This window comes from Apostichopus japonicus, chromosome 1 (assembly GCF_037975245.1).
Source record: "Apostichopus japonicus isolate 1M-3 chromosome 1, ASM3797524v1, whole genome shotgun sequence".
Classification (NCBI taxonomy): domain Eukaryota; kingdom Metazoa; phylum Echinodermata; class Holothuroidea; order Aspidochirotida; family Stichopodidae; genus Apostichopus; species Apostichopus japonicus.
The window spans coordinates 9,771,119-9,793,207 of record NC_092561.1 but is presented as its reverse complement, the minus strand read 5'-3'; the positions used below and the strand labels follow the sequence as shown (position 1 = coordinate 9,793,207).

Sequence of the window (22,089 nt, the reverse complement as noted above, 5' to 3'; positions counted from 1 at the left end):
CTTCGGGAAAAACATGATCCTGATGCTCCTTGCGTTAAAAGAATAACGAAGGCAGGGATCAAAGACAATTTATATTTTTCAGTAACCTCAAAACTATCTAATATTCGATTTAAAATTAACCGCTTTCTGTTGGACTGTATACGCTCGCTTTGAAAATTGTCTTCTAAGGCCTAACCATAATGCACGGTAAGCCGCCATTCATTACGCAAATTCCACCTTGAAGACGTCACGGAGGAACAACTCAATCGAGTATTAGCGCTTTCTCCGTACAAGTGCTGTACTAATGCACAGTCAGTAAACAACAATTCCATTAGAATTTCTCAACAAGGCGGCAGCCTTGTGATTTTGATCCGATTATCACAGCAGAGGAATTACAGGCAAGGGAAAACATAAAGGTAAACAGGGAACAGTATGATATACGGATACCTATACGGAGGTGGAGTGTGTTTGTTGCCACGAAGTGGATAACTTTGCGAAGCTTCTTTTATCCCCAGAAGGCTGTTTAACAGTAAATACAGACTTTGAAACCGTTTGCCAAAATAAAGCGGTACTAAGAGCTATACCTTAGTGATGAGGAACGACATCCGTGGCCACGCAAGGAACATTCCATTTGAATTGGATACGAAGTAAGCCTAAGTCTTGCAAGGAATACTGTATGCTTAACGTTACAGTCAGCCTACATTGTTACTGTTACTTTAGCATACACTAGGCCTAGCTTAAGTGTGCTCGTTTAGCGTAGACTACGCCATCCTTTTAACGAATTATTTAAAAAGAGAACACTTGATTTTATCGTTACTATGACCTTCAGGTGCATCTTTAAATATTTTAAACTGCGTTGTGCTTATAGGAACTTGAAAGCCCTTCAAAAGTTCTAGCCCTAGCAACAACAGCTAAATATTTTCCACGGAGAGTCTTTACCACACGGTAAAAGACTTTGTTACGAGAGTTGATCCTCACTGACGTCATCAATATGGAATTTCAGGCGAATTGGATAATAAATGGTGGCTTATTGTGCATTGTGGTTAGGCCTTTTCAAAGCGAGCGTATTCAGTCCAACAGAAAGCGGTTTACTCAGAAATCGAATATTAGATAGTTTTGAGGTGACTGAATAATATAAACTGCCTTTGATTCCTGCCTTCGTTATTCCTTTAACAAATATGTATAAGACATATGGGACGCGATTCAAGCAAAAGGTCACCAAGCTTTTGACAGTCAGGAGTTGAAATCATTCAATTTGCACTCTCAACAGCAATCATCCATTAGGATAGTGTATCGGTACTAACATGTCTGAGGTCTTAGCAATTTATGAGACATTGCACTTATCGTGCAGAAAGTAGAAACTATAAGTAGAAACTGCGCAATTTTGTAACCTCTTACGCCACAGAAATAATATTGGGTCAGTTTTTTACATCTCACCTCTGCGAACTCAAACTTCACCGATACAACTTTAAATGTTAAATCCACGCCGTATCCTTCGTATGAGTCATTGGTGAAAACCCTTCCAGATGGTGACTTAATAATGACGTCGATTGCTGGTGAGAAAACAACAAAAAACTAAATATTTGTTCTATACAATGGATTTCGAGAACTTTTACGGCTGACTTATATTGTGTCTCGAAAATGACATTGTGGCAATTTTAACTTCAGGATTTCCTAGGAGACGCAGCAAAAATATTTCTTGAATGGCATGTCGTTTAAAGGTCGACAGTATGTTGACCAAAAACATGAGCACGGTCAAATTGGCTAGAAGTTTTCAATGATCTTTTCCTCGAGGCTCTGATCCTCCATATTGTTTTTTTTTTTAATTGGACATAGAGGAGGGTTCAGAGGTTCAGGATGTAGTTAGTCATTTAACGCTTTGAGGGCGACAATAAAGTGCTAAAATAATTGATCAATTATTAACGATTCACTTTGTTTGGTTCTATTTCGAGGTGGTTTGGTGTAGTCTTGGTCAAGACGTTCGGTCTTGAAATAAATAATCGTCGAAGTATAACACTAGCTGAGGGCGCCCTCCCACAAATCTGCCTGTCAAGGGAATTAGACTTAAAACAGATCTTGTTGAAATTTAAGCATCAGTGACCATGATTTGACTATCTAGCATATTTGAGGACAATACTGATGACCTTTAAATTTATTGAAAATGTTTATGTTATTATGATATGTTATTTACATTTGATGATTTCATAATATCGTCTCACACTGCTTTGACAAACTTTTTATCAGCGAACGAAACTCTTACAAGTAAATATGTACAAATGTTACGAAGAAATAAGCATGGATACAAACCAGAAAATGCGGTTTCAACCAGGTAAGAAAAGTCAAATGAGGTTTTGACACCGACAGTTGGATCTAGGTAGACTCCATGACGTTTCGATTCACTAACTCCGTATACAGCTGAGTCCGCAAAGAGCTGAAAGAATTACAATTCGAAAGTGACCATTTTTTTCAAAGGTAACAATTTCTTAAATATTAAAAAGAAAATGATATTATGATACTGCAGTTAAAGCTTTTCCTAAAATTTTAAACTCCTGGTTAGAAAGAAATATTTGTTGAGAAGGACTTCCACGGTATTAGACTGAACAGAAGTGTTGTTTTTACAACATAAACCTCCTACTTCTCTTCATGTGAACTTTGTCATCTGTAAATACGGGGACTAACTCCAAACTAACCTCTATTCGGCGATCGTATTCTTTAACTCCAGATTGCATGGTTGCTAGAAACGCCTCGTGTAGGCCTGTAGAACCAGGATCATCGGTTTGAAGATAAAACCTGCCACCTGAAAAATTGGGAAACATCAGGAAATTACTTTAAAAAGCATATTTATTGAATCAAGAACTTCTACTCTTGTATTCTTTGTTTTAGCTATATCACATTTTGAGGCCAGCAAAGTCTCAAGTGATGATTCATACAGAGAGAACCAGTTATAGCCTTTTTTGTTTTTTGTTTTTCTTTTGCAGAAATAAAGATAAGTATGCGTAGTAATAACTTAAAAAGATATCAATTGTATCGGTGATTATCTCATTAACATTCTTTTACTGACAAATAACAGGCGACTGTCTTAAGCTAACCTGTTGCCTCTTGGAGATCGATTAAATTTTCCTCAGCGGTGTTACTAAAGGCCACTGCATCAATGACAACATTATTTGCCACATATATGTCTTTGTAAGGTTCTGTCAACGGAGGGTCGTTGTCCTGGCCGTCAGTAATTAGAAGTACTCTCGCACCAGCTGGGGAATTTCCCTCCTCGGATAAAATCTAGACATACAAAATTATGATTAGTATTATTTTTATCTTCGTATATTGCATCGTCATCTTCATCCCAATTGTTGCCTTCGTCATTGTCATCGTCATCCTCGTTGTGTCATTGTTATCGTCATTCTCATTAATGCCCTCCGTCATCCTCATTTTTGCCTTCGTCATCGTCATCGTCATTGTCATTGTCATCCTCATTGTTGCCTTCGTCATCGTCATTGTCATCGTCATCCTCATTGTTGCCTTCGTCATCGTCATTGTCATCGTCATCCTCATTGTTGCCTTCCTCATCGTCATCGTTATCGTCATCGTCATCCTCATTGTTTCATTGTCATCGTCATCCTCATTGTTGCCTTCCTCATCGTCATCGTTATCGTCATCGTCATCCTCATTGTTTCATTGTCATCGTCATCCTCATTGTTGCCTCCGTCATCGTTCATCGTCAATTCGGCGTCATCGTCATCACTATCAATTTTTTTATTATTATCATTATTCATTATTATTATCATTATTCAAAACCATGTTTAAGTAAAAATCAGTTATATGCAACATGGGATGTCTAGCTAACTAGGTTTGTATATAATAAGTCAGTCCCATGAATAATGCAATAATGGTGGGTCACCCAATCCTCCAGTACTTGAAATCGTGGTTTATATTGATAGCTTCATTGAGAACTGCGGTGTCAAAATTGCGAAACTGACATGTGACCTAGCATTGGGCAAACTGCGCACACATGTATATATATATACATATACATATCAACAAATAATGAAAATGCATTTTCGTCGAGTGTACCTGTAGTGCGATTTCTAGCCCACATCCTATGCACGTTCCCCCACTCGCCGTCGTCGGTATCAGCTCCGCCAGTTGCCGTCGTGTTTCATCCGAGTCAATCAGGGTCAAACTCTTGATATTTCTACCGTATGAGGAGAAGGTGACAATCCCTACGTAACTACCGTCGATAGCGACTGAGCTTATGAAGGTTCGAGCAGATGAGGCCAGTTTTGAAATCCGATTCAAATCCTGTCGATTTAGTTATAGAAAGAGATTTGAGTATAATAATGAAACGTCCAGAGCAGTCTCTACAAAATGTCAATACCAAGGGCGGCGGACCCGGATAGAAACCGAGGGCACATGTCCTATTGTTACTTAAAAAGCGTCGTTATGCTCGGAAAGTATTCGTGAAATTTTTAGTACGGAATGTGAAAATAGGCTCCATTTTTGTGGGAAATTTCGAGGTAACTTTGTGGTTTTGCCCATAAAATCACTGTTGCATGACCCAATTCCCCTCGAAATCTGTGTTCCCTCTGACCACCACTCCCCCCCCCCACCACCCCGCCCAACCTCCGTCGGCCAGATTGAATCTTCTTACACCGTCCTGGTGAAAACGTATGTTGCTGCTTTTTGATGAGCTAAAATCAGTACAAATGTTTGGTAAATTTCATAATACAAATATGATAGGATACCATTACGGATTAAGAAGTGAATGGCGCTTTACAAACTATGTCAAATATGGTGGCGGTATGCTAGTTCATTGTAACAGTTTCTTGTCCTCAGCCACTTCGTGTATCTGTCCACTCACATAGATTTGAACATAACTAGCGTGAACAAATAACTTGTTGCATCGATATGAAAGATCGTGACTTTCCAGAATAAGTACCACTGTTCCGCATATCAAATGTGATTGATATCATTAGCAAATCAAATATTTTAAGGGTCATATTGTTTTCCATTTACCTATATAAGTTTTATTTTGAATATATAACTTGATACGTCATTCTTCATTAAAGCCTCCGTCAAAATTTGATTTAAGAACCTCATTTTGTTCTTAATTTTGTATAATGCACCAAAATATTTGAAAATATTGAACTTCTGCAATATCATTAAAACGAGAAGAGTTTTATCGGAAAATAGAAGTGGTATTAACTTACCTTCATACTACCCGATGTATCCAGAACTAGTACCACTCGTACTGGTTTAGTCCTGACAACCCTGATGGTTGGGATCACGTCAGATATGACTCGTGGTGGGTTAGCATTACCTTAAATGTCGAGGAAACAGTAACAGTGTTATCGCTAAGAAAAGGTAGAGAAACTATATAATGGAATAAAATAACTAGTTTCATAACATATTTTCAAAAGATGAGAAGATTTTAACTGGTTTTGCTTTGTTTTGTGGAGTCAGATGAAGTATGTCATGCCATGTGGGTTCTTTCCGTTTTAGCGTGTCTATAGATAAAATCTCTTTCACAAAGAAGGATGATTTTGAGTATTTATGTCTATTTCTCTCTGTTTTTACTTTCTTTTCATTTATTTTGGGGTGGAGTAGAGTTTTAAATTTTAACCCCCTCCCCCCTCTCTAGATGAGATCATTTACCCTTACCATTAAAATCGGGATGCTCTCGCATAATTTCCCAATTACTTCTGGAATCACAAAGTCGATTGTGTTTGTTCGGAGCCTCCCGATCGTGTCGTTCTGACCTAGCGACATCTTCATCACAAAAATCGACAATCTTAAAAAATATATTACAAATGAAACAAAAAGAAGAATACGTCAAATATCATAGGTAATACAAAAAAAGTGTTTTACCTTTGTATTTAACATGCTTGAACACAAATTATTGCTTGTTTGGTTGTTTGCATGAATGTCATAAGAGACTGGATGGTCATAATTTTTGCAAAAGCAATTAGTCATTTGAAACAAATGCCAACACTGATAATAAGACTATACTACACTTTCAAAGTAGGTAAACATAGCCTAGCCTAATTTGAATATAAGAATCTATACTGAGTTCATTTTTAAATAACTGTTGAGGCTGATATTTCTACCAGCTATCCTTGTAATGTTTTGAGAAGGAAACAGTTACATATAGTTGTAAACAATTACATAAGGCTGGAAACAGTTACATGTGGTTAGAAACAGTTACATATGGCTTGAAACAGAATTACATATGGTTGGAAACAGTCACATATGGCTGGAAACCGCTACATATGGCTGGAAACAGTTACATGTGGTTAGAAACAGTTACATGTGGTTCGAAACAGTTACACATGGTTGGATACAGTTACATATGGCTTGAAACAGAATTACATATCGTTGGAAACAGTCACATATGGCTGGAAACAGTTGCATATGGCTGGAAACAGTTACATATGGTTGGAAACAGATACATATGGTTGGAAACAGTTATATTATGGTTGGAAACAGAATTACATATGGTTGGAAACAGTTACATATGGTTGGAAACAGTTACATATGGTAAACATTTACATATGGTTGGAAACAGTTACATATGGTTGGAAACAGTTACACGTGGTTGGAGACAGTTACATATGGTTGGAAACAGTTAAGTGCGGTTGGAAACAGTTACACATGGTTGGATACAGTTATATAAGGCTGGAAACAGTTACATATGGTTGGAAACAGTTACATATGGCTGTAAACAGTTACATATGGCTGGAAACAGTTAAATGTGGTTAGAAACAATTACATTTGGTTCGAAACAGTTACACATGGTTGGATACAGTTACATATGGCTGGAAACAGTTGCATATGGTTGGAAACAGTTACATATGGCTGGAAACAGTTACATATGGCTGGAAACAGTTACATATGGTTGGAAACAGTTACATATGGTTGGAAACAGTCACATATGGTTGGAAACAGTTACATATGGTTGGAAACAGTTACAAATGGTTGGAAACAGTTACATATGGTTGGAAACAGATACATATGGTTGGAAACGGTTACATATGGTTGGAAACAGTTACATGTGGTTCGAAACAGTTACACGTGGTTGAATACAGCTATATATGGTTGGAAACAGTTACATGTGGTTGGAAACAGTTACACATGGTTGGATACAGTTATATAAGGCTGGAAACAGTTACATATGGTTGGAAACAGTTACATGTGGTTCGAAACAGTTACATATGGTTGGAAACAGATACATATGGTTGGAAACGGTTACATATGGTTGGAAACAGTTACATATGGTAAACAGTTACATATGGTTGGAAACAGTTACACGTGGTTGGATACAGTTATATATGGTTGGAAACAGTTACATGTGGTTGCAAACAGTTACACATGGTTGGATACAGTTATATAAGACTGGAAACAGTTACATATGGTTGGAAACAGTTACATATGGCTGTAAACAGTTACATATGGCTGGAAACAGTTAAATGTGGTTGTAAACAATTACATGTGTTTGGAAACAGTTACACATGGTTGGATACAGTTACATATAGCTGGAAACAGTACCTATGGCTGGAAACAGTTACATATGACTGGAAACAGTTACATGACATGTGGCTAGGAACAGTTACATATGGTTGGAAACAGTTACATATGGTTCAAAATATACAGTACCGTAACTGCAATATGAGAGAATGTGATGAGACATAGATTGTGGATATTAAAACTAGAACTCAAGCAGCTACCTATAGAACATGATAAAGTGTTTTGCGGTACTGATTTACAATAACTGTGTTGTATGTATTATTTACGCAGCGTATGCCACGCAGGACTGGTTTATGTTACTGGCCTACCTTACGTATACTACCAACATGTGTACGCCTATATATGATTTTAGTCACCGTACAATGTTAATGTATAGCCGGTAAAATCCGATACACACAGGCATACCAACAGCTATCGTCTTAGTTGGAGTAATAGCAGAGCTGGAAGGCATTCTTAGAAGGCTCAGAAATATTCTAAGAATAATTGCTAAAGTTCTTCATAGATACTTAAACCGATAAGAGGATTTAGCCAATACCATATCAAAGCTATTTAAACATACTGCCCTCTACTATCACACACGCTTGCATTTTTAAATTAAAATTGGATCTAATGAAGGGCGCTTTATTTTTATTTTTAAATGGGGATACACGAGCATCAAAGATTTTGAACCTGCATAAGCACAACAAGTAAAGTATGTTTACTGTACTGATATCTTCTCAACCCATCCCACACACAACCAAACAGCTACCATGTTATCACCAAGATGAGGTCACGAAACTTTTGTTGTCCTGTGTGTTTTCTTGTGTTGTGTTTACAATGACATATTCCGAGTCGGAAATTCCGAAAATGTATACTTTTGTGTAGAGGGCTACATTGAAAGATTAAACCTGGGCACATAAACAACTTGATCCATTATCAATCCCCAGTCCGCTTACATAGAGACTGTAGCCGTGTCAAGTAAGTATCCAGAGACCCTTGGGAAAGGGAAAAGATACTACACAGTATCAGTTTCAAGGTTGGTGTGCTGTCTACTGTTCGGTTATAAAAACAAGAACAATATTCTTTACCAACCGTGCAACCTTACGCTACGCATACCCACCCCACCCCTTCAGCCGCCCCTACCCCACCCCTTCAGCCTCAATACCCCCCCCCCCATCACCCAAACACGCCCAAGGTTCTAATACAACAAACAAAGATGACGGACGTACGAGATATTTACAATTAACATAAAATACAAAAGCAAAATAGGACAGGATGACTGGCTGGAATGGATTACGTAATAGTCAATACGATGTTAAATGTAACATAAAACAAGCAGGCCCTGTACATGTTGTGTGTAACATCACGAACGATAAACCTCATGGCTGAATACTCGCTGCTCATTTTTTTTTTCCATGATGTCACACTTTTCATGAGGTATGAATTTCTTTATTTTCCATTTGTTAGCTTATTTTTTTTGCTTTTTTGGTCCACGTGATAGAGAAAGTAAACTTTCCTGTTGGTAAATGTAATGTCGTGGTATTAAACTTCAGTGATTATATATATACTGGGAAAATGGCTTTCATGATAAAGGAATAGGACAGAAATGAGTAAATGGAGAGGAAAGAAACATATTAACAACTTAAAGCACTATCATATTGCCTCATGGCTGTGATGTCATGTTCAGAAAACGTTGGCATTCTTTGATATTCTTCCAAAGCGACGGTGGAAAAACCCTATAGCGATTCTTCATGAGTTGTATGAGCTGGATGCAAACGAGTACTAAAGAATGAGTACCGAGCACCGTGATTACAAATATTCCTTGCTACGTATACGATTACAATGCCCCCCCCCCAACCCACCACCACCATGATGTTGCTACGAATTCAAGACTCTTGCTACGAGTACACATGCATATGTTATTTTGCACTAGCTTATTAGCTTAGAAAAAAATCGATTATAAGGTGGAATACAAATCCAAGAGGTCGAGTACAAACCCAGTAGGTCGAGCATGAGTGCAGGAGGTCGAGTACAAACCCAGGAGGTCGAGTACAAATCAAGGAGGTCGAGTACAAATCCAGGAGGTCGTGCACAAATCCAGGAGGTCGAGCACAATTCCAGGAGGTCGAGTAAAAATCCAGGAGGTCGAGTACAAATCCAGGAGGTCGAGTACAAATCTAGGAGGTCGAGTACAAACCCAGGAGGTCGATTACAAACCCAGGAGGTCGAGTACAAATCTAAGAGGTCGAGTACAAATCCAGGAGGTCGAGTACAAACCCAGGAGGTCGAGTACAAATCCAGGAGGTCGAGTACAAATCTAGGAGGTCGAGCACAATTCCAGGAGGTAGAATACAATTCCAGTACAAATCTAGGCGGTCGAGTACAAATCCAGGAGGTCGAGTACAAATCCATGAGGTCGAGTACAAACCCAGGAGGTCGAGTACAAACCCAGGAGGTCAAGTACAACCCAGGAGGTCGAGTACGAACCCAGGAGGTCGAGTACAAATCCAGGAGGTCGAGTACAAATCCAGGAGGTCGAGTACAAATCCAGGAGGTCGAGTACAAATCCAGGAGGTCGAGTACAAATCCAGGAGGTCGAGTACAAATCTAGGAGGTCGAGCACAATTCCAGGAGCTCGAATACAATTCCAGTACAAATCTAGGAGGTCGAGTACAAATCCAGGAGGTCGAGTACAAATCTAGGAGGTCGAGTACAAATCCATAAGGTAGAGTACAAATCCATAAGGTCGAGTACAAATCTAGGAGGTCGAGTACAAATCCATAAGGTCGAGTACAAGTCTAGGAGGTCGAGCACAATTCCAGGAGGTCGAGTGCAAATCTAGGAAGCCGAGTACAAATCTAGGAGGTCGAGAACAAATCAAGGAGGTCGAGTACAAATCTAGGAGGTAGAGTACAATTCCAGGAGGTCGAATACAATTCCAGTACAAATCTAGGAGGTCGAGTACAATTCCAGGAGGTCGAGTAAATCCAGGAGGTCGAGTACAAATCTAGGAGGTCGAGTACAAATCCATAAGGTCGAGTACAAATCCATAAGGTCGAGTACAAGTCTAGGAGGTCGAGTACAAATCCATAAGGTCGAGTACAAGTCTAGGAGGTCGAGCACAATTCCAGGAGGTCGAGTGCAAATCTAGGAGGCCGAGTACAAATGTAGGAGGTCGAGTACAAATCTAGGAGGTCGAGTACAAATGTACGAGGTCGAGTACAATTCCAGGAGCTCGAGTACAATTCCAGTACAAATCCAAGAGGTCGAGTGCAAACTAAGGACGTCGAGTACAATTCCATTAGATCGCGTACGAGTAAAAGCACAAGAGGATTAGTAAAAAGATAACGATCTACATACACACACGCAGCTGCACACGTACACCCACACATGCACACACGCATACATACATACACACATACATACATACATACACGCATAGAGACATACGTACCTGATCGATATGTGTATACCCTGACATGATAGATGACGTAACTTCGTCCTGGATAGGGTCTGGTATACTCACACAGCCGTCTTCATAGCCTATCAGTTCATCGCCGTAACAATTTCGATACCTGCCATTGTCAAAAATGAAGTTTTGGGATTTATAGCCACTGGCGCATCTAAGAAAGAAAAGAATATGAAGAAGGAATGTTTAGATTTAATGGACACGTTACGATCTTGTTTACTAGTTACATTATTGTTGAATCTTAACATACCTATTCCACGAACTCACTGAGAATTGTTATAATTTAACGGGAAAAGCTAAGAGTAAGGCAAAAAAGGTTGATCCAGAGATGAAGATGTAACATGCACGTTGTTCCTCCGAAGCAGAAAAGTTCCATTTGGTTTTCTGTGGAAGAGGATGAGTATCCAAATACATACCAACCAATGAACTTACTATAATCCTCAAAACGTTAAACCTTCACACCTCTGTGTTTGTGTGGTATCAGTATTTCCCATGTAGCTCTTTTTTAACCGCCCCCCCCGCCTCTTCCCACGACGCACAACTTTGCGCAAAGCCCTAAGGTTTTGGGGTTAAAGAGAAAATTACATGTGCTTGGATCACCATAAGGAATCACAACCCACATGTTTAATAGAAGTTTTGGTCGTGAGAACTGTACGGTTAAGTATCAATATCGAATACAAATCTCTTCTTCCTCTTGCTTGTCCTCACCCGCCCCTCCCCTCCCCTCCCCTTCCCCACCCCTCTTATAGGCAGATGTGGCAAGACCAATGGCCATAGGCGTAGGAGGCGGGGGCTGGGGGGCTGCAGCCCCCCCCCCAACTAAAATTTTTGGTGAAAATTCGGGCAATATGTTGAGAATTTTTCGGGCACCTACTGAAAGAAGAAGAATTTGCAATGTGTTTTTCAATGATTCAACTGATATTTTTATTATCGTTATTATTGTAACGACTTCCCCAATAACTATAACCAATATAGAAGGGTAATAACACGGAAAGTATGACCAAAATTTTTCGCGCGCTCCGCGCGCGTTCAACATCTTCATGTGCATGTCATATAGGCATTCATCGGTTAACGGCATGTGATGTAATAACCGATGAATGCCTATATGATAGCACTTAAAGATGTTGAACGCGCGAGGAGCGCGCGAAAAATTTTGGTTATATTTTTCGGGCAAGTCGTGACAGCCCCCCCCCCTCCAATCAAATTAGGCTCCTACGCCTATGCCAATGGCCACCAATGACCTCTGAAAACAATTCCAGGCAAAGAAAATGATTTACCTTTCAATATCGATCAATCAGTCATAAAACTTGCACTCTTAAATTTTCGAACTGAACTTTGGATGCAATATAGACGATCTATAAAATTTGAAGTTAGAATTTATATTCAGCTCAAGATTTGAACTATCATATTGATCAGGACCCAACAGGTGTCTGCGTACACGTATTATGAGCTATGTAATACCATTAGATATATCATAGTGTCAGGGGTACAAGCCTGATCGAGCCATGTAAAGCACGGCTCCTGAAGTTTAGCATTTTTTTTGTGGACAACAGACTATTAAATAAATCATACCAGCACTCCCTTCTTTTGAAAGAACTTCTAAATTCCTTCAGCTTACTGCGGTATTGAAATCTGAAGTATATATGTACATATCTATGAAGGTCAAGAACAAAGTAAATATGACTGATAACTTTATGATATCAATCATCTCTATTATTCTTGTTTCCATTGATTTCTTATCGAAATTTCGGGATGAAAATGGGAAGCCCCCTTCAGCAGACGTTACACGTAACCTTTCTCTTTCAGGGTATACAATCTAGAAACGTCTGTCAAATAATTTTCTCAACACTGGTGGGTACGTATTGATATCCAAACAAACTTTGGTAACGTTGTTTCTATAACAAATAAGGTAAAATGCAGACAATTTTGACCAATATATAACATTTTGTTAATTGCCAATTACCATGGTAAAACTGTCGTAATTTTACTTGCTTTTGGGCAAACCATTTCCAAAATTCGGTTGGATACAAACGTATTCCAGTGTTTGGTAAAATGTTTGCCCAACTTTTGCAGAGTATATAAGGGTAGGTATTATATCCACTGTATAGGATACGGGTATAGTTGGGAACTACGTAATACCTAACGTTGATATTTTACATTCATTTTGAAATAAATGTATTCATCCTTTTTCAACACTCTTAGATCCAAAGAGTTGAAATTCACTCTCTGAAAGTGTCCGGATTGATAAATCATTGGAGGACTGCATTTCATTCTAAGAAAAGAGTGATTTTTTTCGGGCGAATCAGGAGATTATTATTCTATACACAATCAATCAATCAATTAATTGATACACTTATAAGAATATCACTATCAGGAAAAGAATGAACTCATTCCAAGAGAGCGATATCATATTGGACACTCTTAAAGAGATTTTTATATACGTCTTTACAGTTAAAATTGAGTAGGAAAAATGAGTTTTTATTTTGCCCGTACATTTTGTTTAGAAGACAAAGAGGTAGAATGGGACGTTTCAAAATTGTGATCAAATCCAAGGCATGTTTGCGTGTTTATTTTGTTTGTTTGTTTGATTGTTTCTTTCATTGTTTGCTTGCTTGTTTGTTTGCTTGCTTGTTTGCTTGTTTGTTTGTTTGCCTGTTTTGGGTTTTTTTTCTTGTTTGCTTGTTTCTTTCTTTGTTTGTTTGTTTGTTAACTTGTTTGCTTGTTTGTTTGTTTGTTTTTCTGTTTGTTTGTTTGTTTTCTTGTTTCCTTCTTTGTTTGCTTGTTTGTTTTTTCTTTGTCTGCTTGTTTGCTTGCTTGCTTTTTTGTTTGTTTGCTTGTTTGTTTTGTTTTGTTTGCTTGCTTGTTTCCTTCTTTGTCTGCTTGTTTGTTTTGTTTGTTTGTTTGTTTGCTTGTTTATTTTTTTGCTTGTTTGCTTGTTTCCTTCTTTGTCTGCTTGTTTGTTTTGTTTGTTTGTTTGTTTGCTTGTTTGTTTGTTTGTTTTGTTTGCTTGTTTGCTTGTTTCTTTTAGTCTGCTTGTTGTTTGTTTGTTTGTTTGTTTGTTTGTTTTGTTTTGTTTGCTTGCTTGTTTCCTTCTTTGTCTGCTTGTTTGTTTTGTTTGTTTGTTTGTTTGCTTGTTTGTTTTGTTTGTTTGTTTGTTTGCTTGTTTATTTTTTTGCTTGTTTGCTTGTTTCCTTCTTTGTCTGCTTGTTTGTTTTGTTTGTTTGTTTGTTTGCTTGTTTATTTTTTTGCTTGTTTGCTTGTTTCCTTCTTTGTCTGCTTGTTTGTTTTGTTTGTTTGTTTGTTTGCTTGTTTATTTTTTTGCTTGTTTGCTTGTTTCCTTCTTTGTCTGCTTGTTTGTTTTGTTTGTTTGTTTGTTTGCTTGTTTATTTTTTTGCTTGTTTGCTTGTTTCCTTCTTTGTCTGCTTGTTTGTTTTGTTTGTTTGTTTGCTTGTTTATTTTTTTGCTTGTTTGCTTGTTTCCTTCTTTGTCTGCTTGTTTGTTTTGTTTGTTTGTTTGCTTGTTTATTTTTTTGCTTGTTTGCTTGTTTCCTTCTTTGTCTGCTTGTTTGTTTTGTTTGTTTGTTTGTTTGCTTGTTTATTTTTTTGCTTGTTTGCTTGTTTCCTTCTTTGTCTGCTTGTTTGTTTTGTTTGTTTGTTTGTTTGCTTGTTTATTTTTTTGCTTGTTTGCTTGTTTCCTTCTTTGTCTGCTTGTTTGTTTTGTTTGTTTGTTTGCTTGTTTATTTTTTTGCTTGTTTGCTTGTTTCCTTCTTTGTCTGCTTGTTTGTTTTGTTTGTTTGTTTGTTTGTTTGTTTGTTTGCTTGTTTGTTTTGTTTGTTTGTTTGTTTGTTTGTTTTGTTTGCTTGTTTGCTTGTTTCTTTTAGTCTGCTTGTTGTTTGTTTGTTTGTTTGTTTGCTTGCTTGCTTCTTGTTTCTTTCTTTCCTCCGTGGATGTTAGCTGGATGAGCGGGGTAGGAAAGAGATGAAAATAACAATAATAGAACTACCCCCAAGTTATATATTTTTCGTTTAAGTTTTTCAATATCATGCCGTGCCGAAGGGTTATAATGTGCTCGAAAGCATCAAATTACTATAAACCCTCTTCCACCTTCGCCGAAATATCACACCATTAATAATGAACTCAGATATAACGTCAGAGGTTTTCTAATCTGTTTATAAAACAATATCATAAATTTCATTTGAATTTCTAGGACAATTTTGTTTTGTATTGGATTTTAACAGTTAGTGAGTCGCAGCATTATAACAAACAGCCAAATTATTGATGTGAGTGAAAACTCTCAATTAGATTGATTGGTTTCCATTTATATGTGACTATTACATGCATAGCTTGGTCAGACTGACACGAAGTAAACAACGTAAACACACAATGCTATTTTAATAATAATTATATTGTTATATCATTGACCAATTCGGTTTGCATCGATGGTTAGGTCGGAATCCCGGGGCGGCGGAAAATTAAACCGGGTCCCATTATTGAAGTCTTGATTTTTTCCTTAAGTTTACTTTAAAAATGAAAATATATGTATTCTCTTATATGTTTCGGGCCCCAGGGAAATATAGGTCCTCTGACCCCCCCCCCCCCCCACCCCTTTGGTCAGGCCTGACCACGATAACACTCTCTGTTTGCAGATTATACAGTGTCCAATGGAAAGGACACGTAGTCTATAGGAACGAACAATAGTCAACACGTTAGATAAAGGCATTGTTTCTTTAAGAATGTTGCAGGGGGAGAGAAAGGGGAGTCCCGTCAACCACATTACATCACGTTCATGCTACACGCATACTTCTACTTTGAACAATAAGCAGAACAAATGGACTGATTGTACGTTAAGTCTTATCAAGTTTTACGACAGAATTTACTGCGCAGGGATTTTAGCATTACATGATCACGCTTGTAAAAACAAAAAAGAATATGAGTATAGCGGAACAATGCATATATTATAAAATGAAATGTAATAAATGTTTGGTCTATATCTTCGGGCTGGAGAAGGGGGAGTCCCTTCAACTATTCATTTCATCACATTCATATTTATGCTTTGAGCAAATATAGCAGAACGGGTTTACTGATGGTATGTAAATTAAGTCTTATCAATTTTTATTACAGCATATTTACTGCGCCTATCATATTTGTGGAAACAAACAGAATATGAGAAACGGAACAATACATATATAACAGTGTACTAAGTGTTTAGCCTGTACGTCCCGGGGTAGGTCGGAGACGGGGTGGGGGAATGAGTCCTTTCAAGTACATTTCATTCACATTCATATTACAATCATATTTATTCTCTGAGTAATTAGCAGTACATCAGTGTACTGGTTGTATGTTGTATACGTGTTATCATACAGTTGTATTATAATATTCACATGTGCTGGGTGTTAGCATAACATTATCATGTTTGTGATAAAGAACTATGAAAATACGGTACAAGATATATCAAATTAGGTGGAGTCAAATGTTATCCTTACATGCTCGAGGGAGTGGGGGGGGGGTGATTCCTTCGATTACTTTACACCATATTCAAGTAAGAGGCATTTTCTCCTTTGAATACCTACCTGAAACGATTTACGTATTTACATCTTATCAAGTTTTATTATAGTATTTATTTTACTGGGTGTTAGCAGTACAATATTATATTCATAATCGTGATAAAAAACAGAATGTGTGAGGTGGTACACGTCCTCTGCCCCTTTTGTTTTCCTCTGTATGTGGGAGAAGAAGGGGGAAGTCCCTCAAACCCGTCTTTGTACCACCATTTAGAGGTTAGAGGCATATAGGAGTGTTAGCTCAGTGGTTAACGCCGGTGCCTTTCAATCATAAGGTCCAGAGTTCGAGTCACTCCAAGATTAATGTATGTCGTACAGTTACAGAGTTGTTGACAATTGACAATTCATAATCATGGACGTTAAATATGAATCTAAGAGACTGACTTCGGTCAGCTTGCGGCTTTGATAAGCCAATGATGGCTTCTTTGCGAGTACCTGCTTGCAGGAGGACCTAAAAATAAATACATACATATTTCGATAACCTAATATTTTTCAATAGGTGGCATTTTTCGTTTTTCTTCTCATGTGCCTACTTAATCTTTCTTCCTAATTCTGTTTTCCTCTTTTTGGGGTGGGGTGGTTTGGGGGTGTGGGAAGGTTATGGGCGTTAGACATGCATAATATGAATTGTAAGCCTTCTATTATACCTTGTAGACTTCCAGACTTGTTCTTCAAGAGAATAGTAAAAATTTTGAGCATTGTCAGTATCGGTGATTTCATCTGAATATTCGTTGAACAGTCCCCAACGTAAGTGAGCCCACTCGTGGACGAAAGCTCTCCCTACGGATGGCAAAAAAATCACCAAAAAAAATGTATTTGTAACATGGTGAGTGTTTGAGGAACTTTGACTGCAGTATATATATAGCAGACTCTATACGCAAGACATGTAATGTTAACATACAATTAATTATGGGTAAAGAGATGCCCAATTAAAACACTTCTTAAAATTCCCTTGTGGATATATTTGGCCAGTTAAATTAAATCTATAAAGACAACATTCGAGATAATTATGACTGTCTCAAAATATCGATTGTTTGTTTCAAATTTTCCCGCTCAAAAACAAATGACATTTTGGTAACATCTTCAATCTTTATTTCCCTATGTATGTTCCATTTAGCACTGATTACGTCATTTATAATGACAACACTAACCTCTGTTCCCATATAATGTCTCTGAAAACGGTTCAAGTAGAAATTGTTGCGTCAAATGTATGTGCACGGCTTGCTTTCCGCATCCCTCGTAATGCTTAGTGTAAGGTGTGGGTGGTACATTGGCATCAGGGACGTATCTGGGGTTTCTCGGAGCAATGATGACGTCAGCACCTTCAAACGTGGCATTCTTCGGAGATTCGTATTCTGGTTTGTCTTGCCAGGTATCAGGAATCAAGATGGTGACGTTTTTAAAATATGCGCGCTTCTTGGTCGCTTGGTACAGATAAGATGACGCATCACGCACCATGGTCTATACGGAGTATATAAGGTTTAATAATAATAATAATAATAAGAATAAGAATAAGAAGAATAAGATTAATACATAATTTTTATATAGCGCCAAACAAACTATGAAATAATTCTCGTAGCGCTTAACATAATACTAACAATTATAACATATATGCTTTGGTGAAAAGATACGTTTTGAGAGCTGATTTGAAACCGTTCACAGTATTGCACATTTTTACATGTTCTGGAAGTGAGTTCCACAGGCAATGTTAAAGCAAGTAATTATGCAAGGGTTCTGTAAACTTGTGGGTTTCTGAGTTAGCTTTTTTTGCATTTTTCCTTTCTTTTCTTTTCTTTTCTGCGTTCGGTCGTCAATTAGCAAACTACCTCTCGAGCTAAGACGTAATCTATCTGAGTAACAATCAAGTACGTATCAACTGATCAAGTACGTGATGTTATCACTGAGTTCTCACATTCCCGTATCCCTATACGTTTTTTTTTTCTACAAAATTAGTTTAATAACATAAAAGAAATAGAAATTACGAAATAGATATATCCGTATTTTGAAAAGGAATTCATCAAGCTTCCAATTTATTATGAGATTTTAGTATCGAAAATTATCGAAGAAAATAATTTAAATGACCTCAAAATAATAGCTGAGCGTTAAACTGTATTTCACTATGAAATAAAGATACATTGTTATGCAGATGTGCATGTGTTTACCGTTTATATTAACAAATGCATTTCTTTTTCACAATTAAGCAAATATTTTCTTTCGCATCACGGTTGCAATCATACATACAGTAAGAGAGTAAACTGCATGTACACCCGACCATCATAACAACACACGCATGGACCTTTATATGCAATTTTTTAACACTATATTATAATCAGTGCATCAGGAATGTACTTTTTTAACGATCTATGGGCTCAATGTTTGCATATTAAGTTAACATGCATGATTAGTATTGTATACCCCGGTTAGAATATGTTTGAACAACCATAATGCCTTAGTCCTTTCAAATCAATAAATGTTAGGTTTTGTTTCCATCTTTGTAGGGTTTTTTTTCAATTTGATAAAGCTATAGGCCAATGCCAGTATTGATTAAACATATATTTTACATACTGTCGCAATACAAATCCGTATTTAGGCTGTTATGTGGCGTATATAGCGTTCCAGAGCCCGGTTCATGCGTGATTAATGGGACTCTTTAGTTCACTTGAACTGCACTTGACTTCGAAAGCCGTATTATTATGAATTACAATAAATGATGAAGCATTAAGCTTCATGCATGGGCAACTTAATTTGTTATTGAAATAAAATAGACTAAACTAAGGCATTCAGTTTGTTGGTATACTCATTCTTATTCAGGCAAACCTATGGACTGGCAGTTGTGATCTGTTGGCTCAAAATTTCGATACAAACTCTTATGCGAGCAATACTGACAAGAGAGTATCAAACATTTAAAAAAATTAAAAGCAAATGATGAATTTCTCTCATTTGCATGATCAAAATATTACCTTAATACATTTACTTAATATTTGGTGTGGAGCGTTGGTCCATCATCACTATGTTTTCACTGCCATGTTGGGTTTGCTAATTAAATATTGATGATTGGCGGGGCCAAATGATAGTTTTTCTGGTATTATCATGTAAACACAAAATCTACAAAATCTATATATATTTGACTTAATACTATAGGTATAATCATACCAGCATGTTTTAAGTTGCAAAGCTCACATGACATCGAAGATTATATTTTTCTTGTAACGTTCAAGGGTTGATGATTTGTTATCGAAACTAAAGTGAATATGAACAGATCATTTTACGAGGGTAGAATTATATCTTTGACAAATTTTGCAATCAGACATTTGATTATATTAATTTTTGGGAGCTTTCAAATATCTTTACATGTTGAGGAAGTTTGGTGAAAATTCCTAAGTCGACCAAATGCTTTTTGTACATGCATCTCAGAAACTAAAAAAGTAAATCATTTAAATTTCGTAAGCATGCACCTTAAAGAGATAGTACCTTTTGTTCGTGTTTTTTTTTTAATTACCTTTTGTTTATGTTATCGTTATTGTAGTGTTTTTTATTATAGGTAAAAAGTGAGATTTACTTTGCTGAAAAATTTCAACCGTGAAAGTATGAAACCAATGTGGTTGCGGCCGCCTAATGTATCTCATGCAAACTGTCATGCATAACTGGCAACAACAATTAAAACATCATGGCTGTAGTTCACTATTCATGCATGATTGTAGATGCACAGGATGAAATAAAAGGTTGAATTCATCAAATAATCTGAATTATTTGTGTTGAGATTCCTTCTTGTTGTCTCTTAAATGTGCCTTTCTGTTGTGATCGATTTAATAAAATAAAAAAAAGCATCAAGCTGCTTTTAATAATTAACCTAAAATATGTGTAAAAGGCTTACTGCACGGGTGCTATGAAGAAATCGCGTGTAACGCATATCATGTGCTTCATAGGAAGACTGCGTTCCCCGTTTACTTGACGTCCAAGCAATGTCTGACAATATAGGCTCTTTCCAATATTTATTGTTCCGAAGAAAAAGAATTTAGTAACATACGATTTTTTTTTTTAACTTCATCAACAAATGATGTTTTGATATCACATTGTTTACACTGAAATTTAATAAATAAGACTAAATTTGGCAGATTGCAAAATGATGGTGACGGTAATTATAATGGCTAAATGGACACACCCATCCCCATCCCATTTACACCTCTCCTTTCCACATTGTGGACACCAGTTTTTCCTGCCCCCCCCCCCCCATTGTTTAATCCACGGCAACGTAGCAATTCAACTGAATCTTATTCATTAGCAATAACATTCTCAGGCAAATATTAAATGATCAATTTTTTATACAGTTCCACTTACCAAATAATTCGTCCAGTTTTATCGAAGTTTTAAGACGGAACAAAAAAAATCGAAATGACGGTTGATTAAAACAACGCTGGACTCCGAGAAAAAAGTGACAGATTTTGAAGCGAAATTAAAGGAAATTTGGCGACAGACAAAAAATTGACAAATCAATAGAAATTTCGAGTACAAAAATGTCGAAATTTCCAGTGTTCCATCTGAGCCACTGTATATGTAGGATATATAAAACAAACATTCGCCTGGGGAAGTTCCGCAAATCCCGACGGTTGTTTCCCCCCCCCAACACACCCACCCCTCCATTCACTCCCTGCCTCTATAAGATGGTTTTCCCTTCTACATCACTGCGGGGTTGCTACGTCAGACTTACTTTAATGGCGTCAATCAGATTCTGATCCTCCGTTTCGTACGGGTGTACCGCAATAACCAATCCAGTGTATCCGTTATTCTCCAACTTGACCGAGGTACGTTTGGTCAATGAATTACAACTATGGAAAAGTAAAAATCCTAAACAGAGGAATACAAGAAACAGATGTTTTCTTAGAAATTCCATTCTTGTATTTTTTTTTAAGGGTTGCCTTATAACCTCTATTACTAACACAGCAGCGAATCGCGAGTTTTGAATCATAAAAATTCACTTTTTGGTTTTACACCTGGTATGAATAAATCTGAACTGACGAGTGAACACCATGTGAATCTTTGGCGTGTTTTATATTTACCTATAGTCTTCTTATACGTATTCGTTTTATGACTTTAAGTTTTAGATTAGTATCTATAGGCTTATTTAGTTAAGGTTTTATAGATCGTATTCCAATATTCGAATGTGGTAACATTACGTGTTAGTCCTCTAATAGCAACCAATATTTGTTTGGTATATGTTGTTTTCCTTGTCACAGTGGATGTGTACATTAAAGTCTTCGAGGCAAATGAAGATGAGGTATGATTCCAGTTGTTAACTTAGTAGAATATAACTATTGCCGTATAGTATTCGTGCTGATTCGTACCGATGTAGGTATGGCTATGAACCTTTATGGAAGGGTCAGAGGCAAATGAAGGATTTCATAAGAGAAGGGTGTAAGCCCTGGGTCATTGAAGCCGAATTCAGTGTACGGTTATATGTATAGGGGTCCTCTCTCGGAAAAAAGGACGGGAAATGGTACAATCTGCCTCATGCTTCGATTATAAATTAGGTCTATAATTTGAAGGTTGGACTGGCAAATACTCTTGTTTTTATATGCGAAGTTGA

At 37.2% G+C, this 22,089-nt stretch overlaps 2 protein-coding genes across 2 annotated transcripts in view; both read right to left on the bottom strand.

The window, feature by feature from the left end:
• The window catches only part of LOC139966962 (calcium-activated chloride channel regulator 1-like), a 10,374-nt gene extending 6,081 nt beyond the window's left edge, over positions 1-4,293 (bottom strand). Inside the window, exons 1-5 of the mRNA XM_071970484.1 lie at positions 4,048-4,293; positions 3,069-3,255; positions 2,670-2,776; positions 2,287-2,410; positions 1,417-1,532 (exon numbers count right to left, since the gene is read on the bottom strand). Of these exons, the coding sequence (XP_071826585.1) occupies positions 1,417-1,532; positions 2,287-2,410; positions 2,670-2,708 (279 nt within the window). The 5' untranslated portion in view covers positions 2,709-2,776; positions 3,069-3,255; positions 4,048-4,293. The remainder of the gene's footprint in view (positions 1-1,416; positions 1,533-2,286; positions 2,411-2,669; positions 2,777-3,068; positions 3,256-4,047) is intronic.
• On the bottom strand, positions 3,383-22,089 carry LOC139971950 (calcium-activated chloride channel regulator 4A-like). Its single transcript, XM_071978810.1, has 8 exons — positions 21,214-22,089; positions 17,657-17,966; positions 17,153-17,285; positions 10,931-11,099; positions 5,635-5,764; positions 5,184-5,293; positions 4,048-4,275; positions 3,383-3,568 (listed from the first exon to the last, which is right to left on the bottom strand). The coding sequence occupies exons 1-8, from the start codon at positions 21,469-21,471 to the stop codon at positions 3,383-3,385; spliced, it is 1,524 nt and encodes a 507-aa protein (XP_071834911.1). The 5' UTR covers positions 21,472-22,089.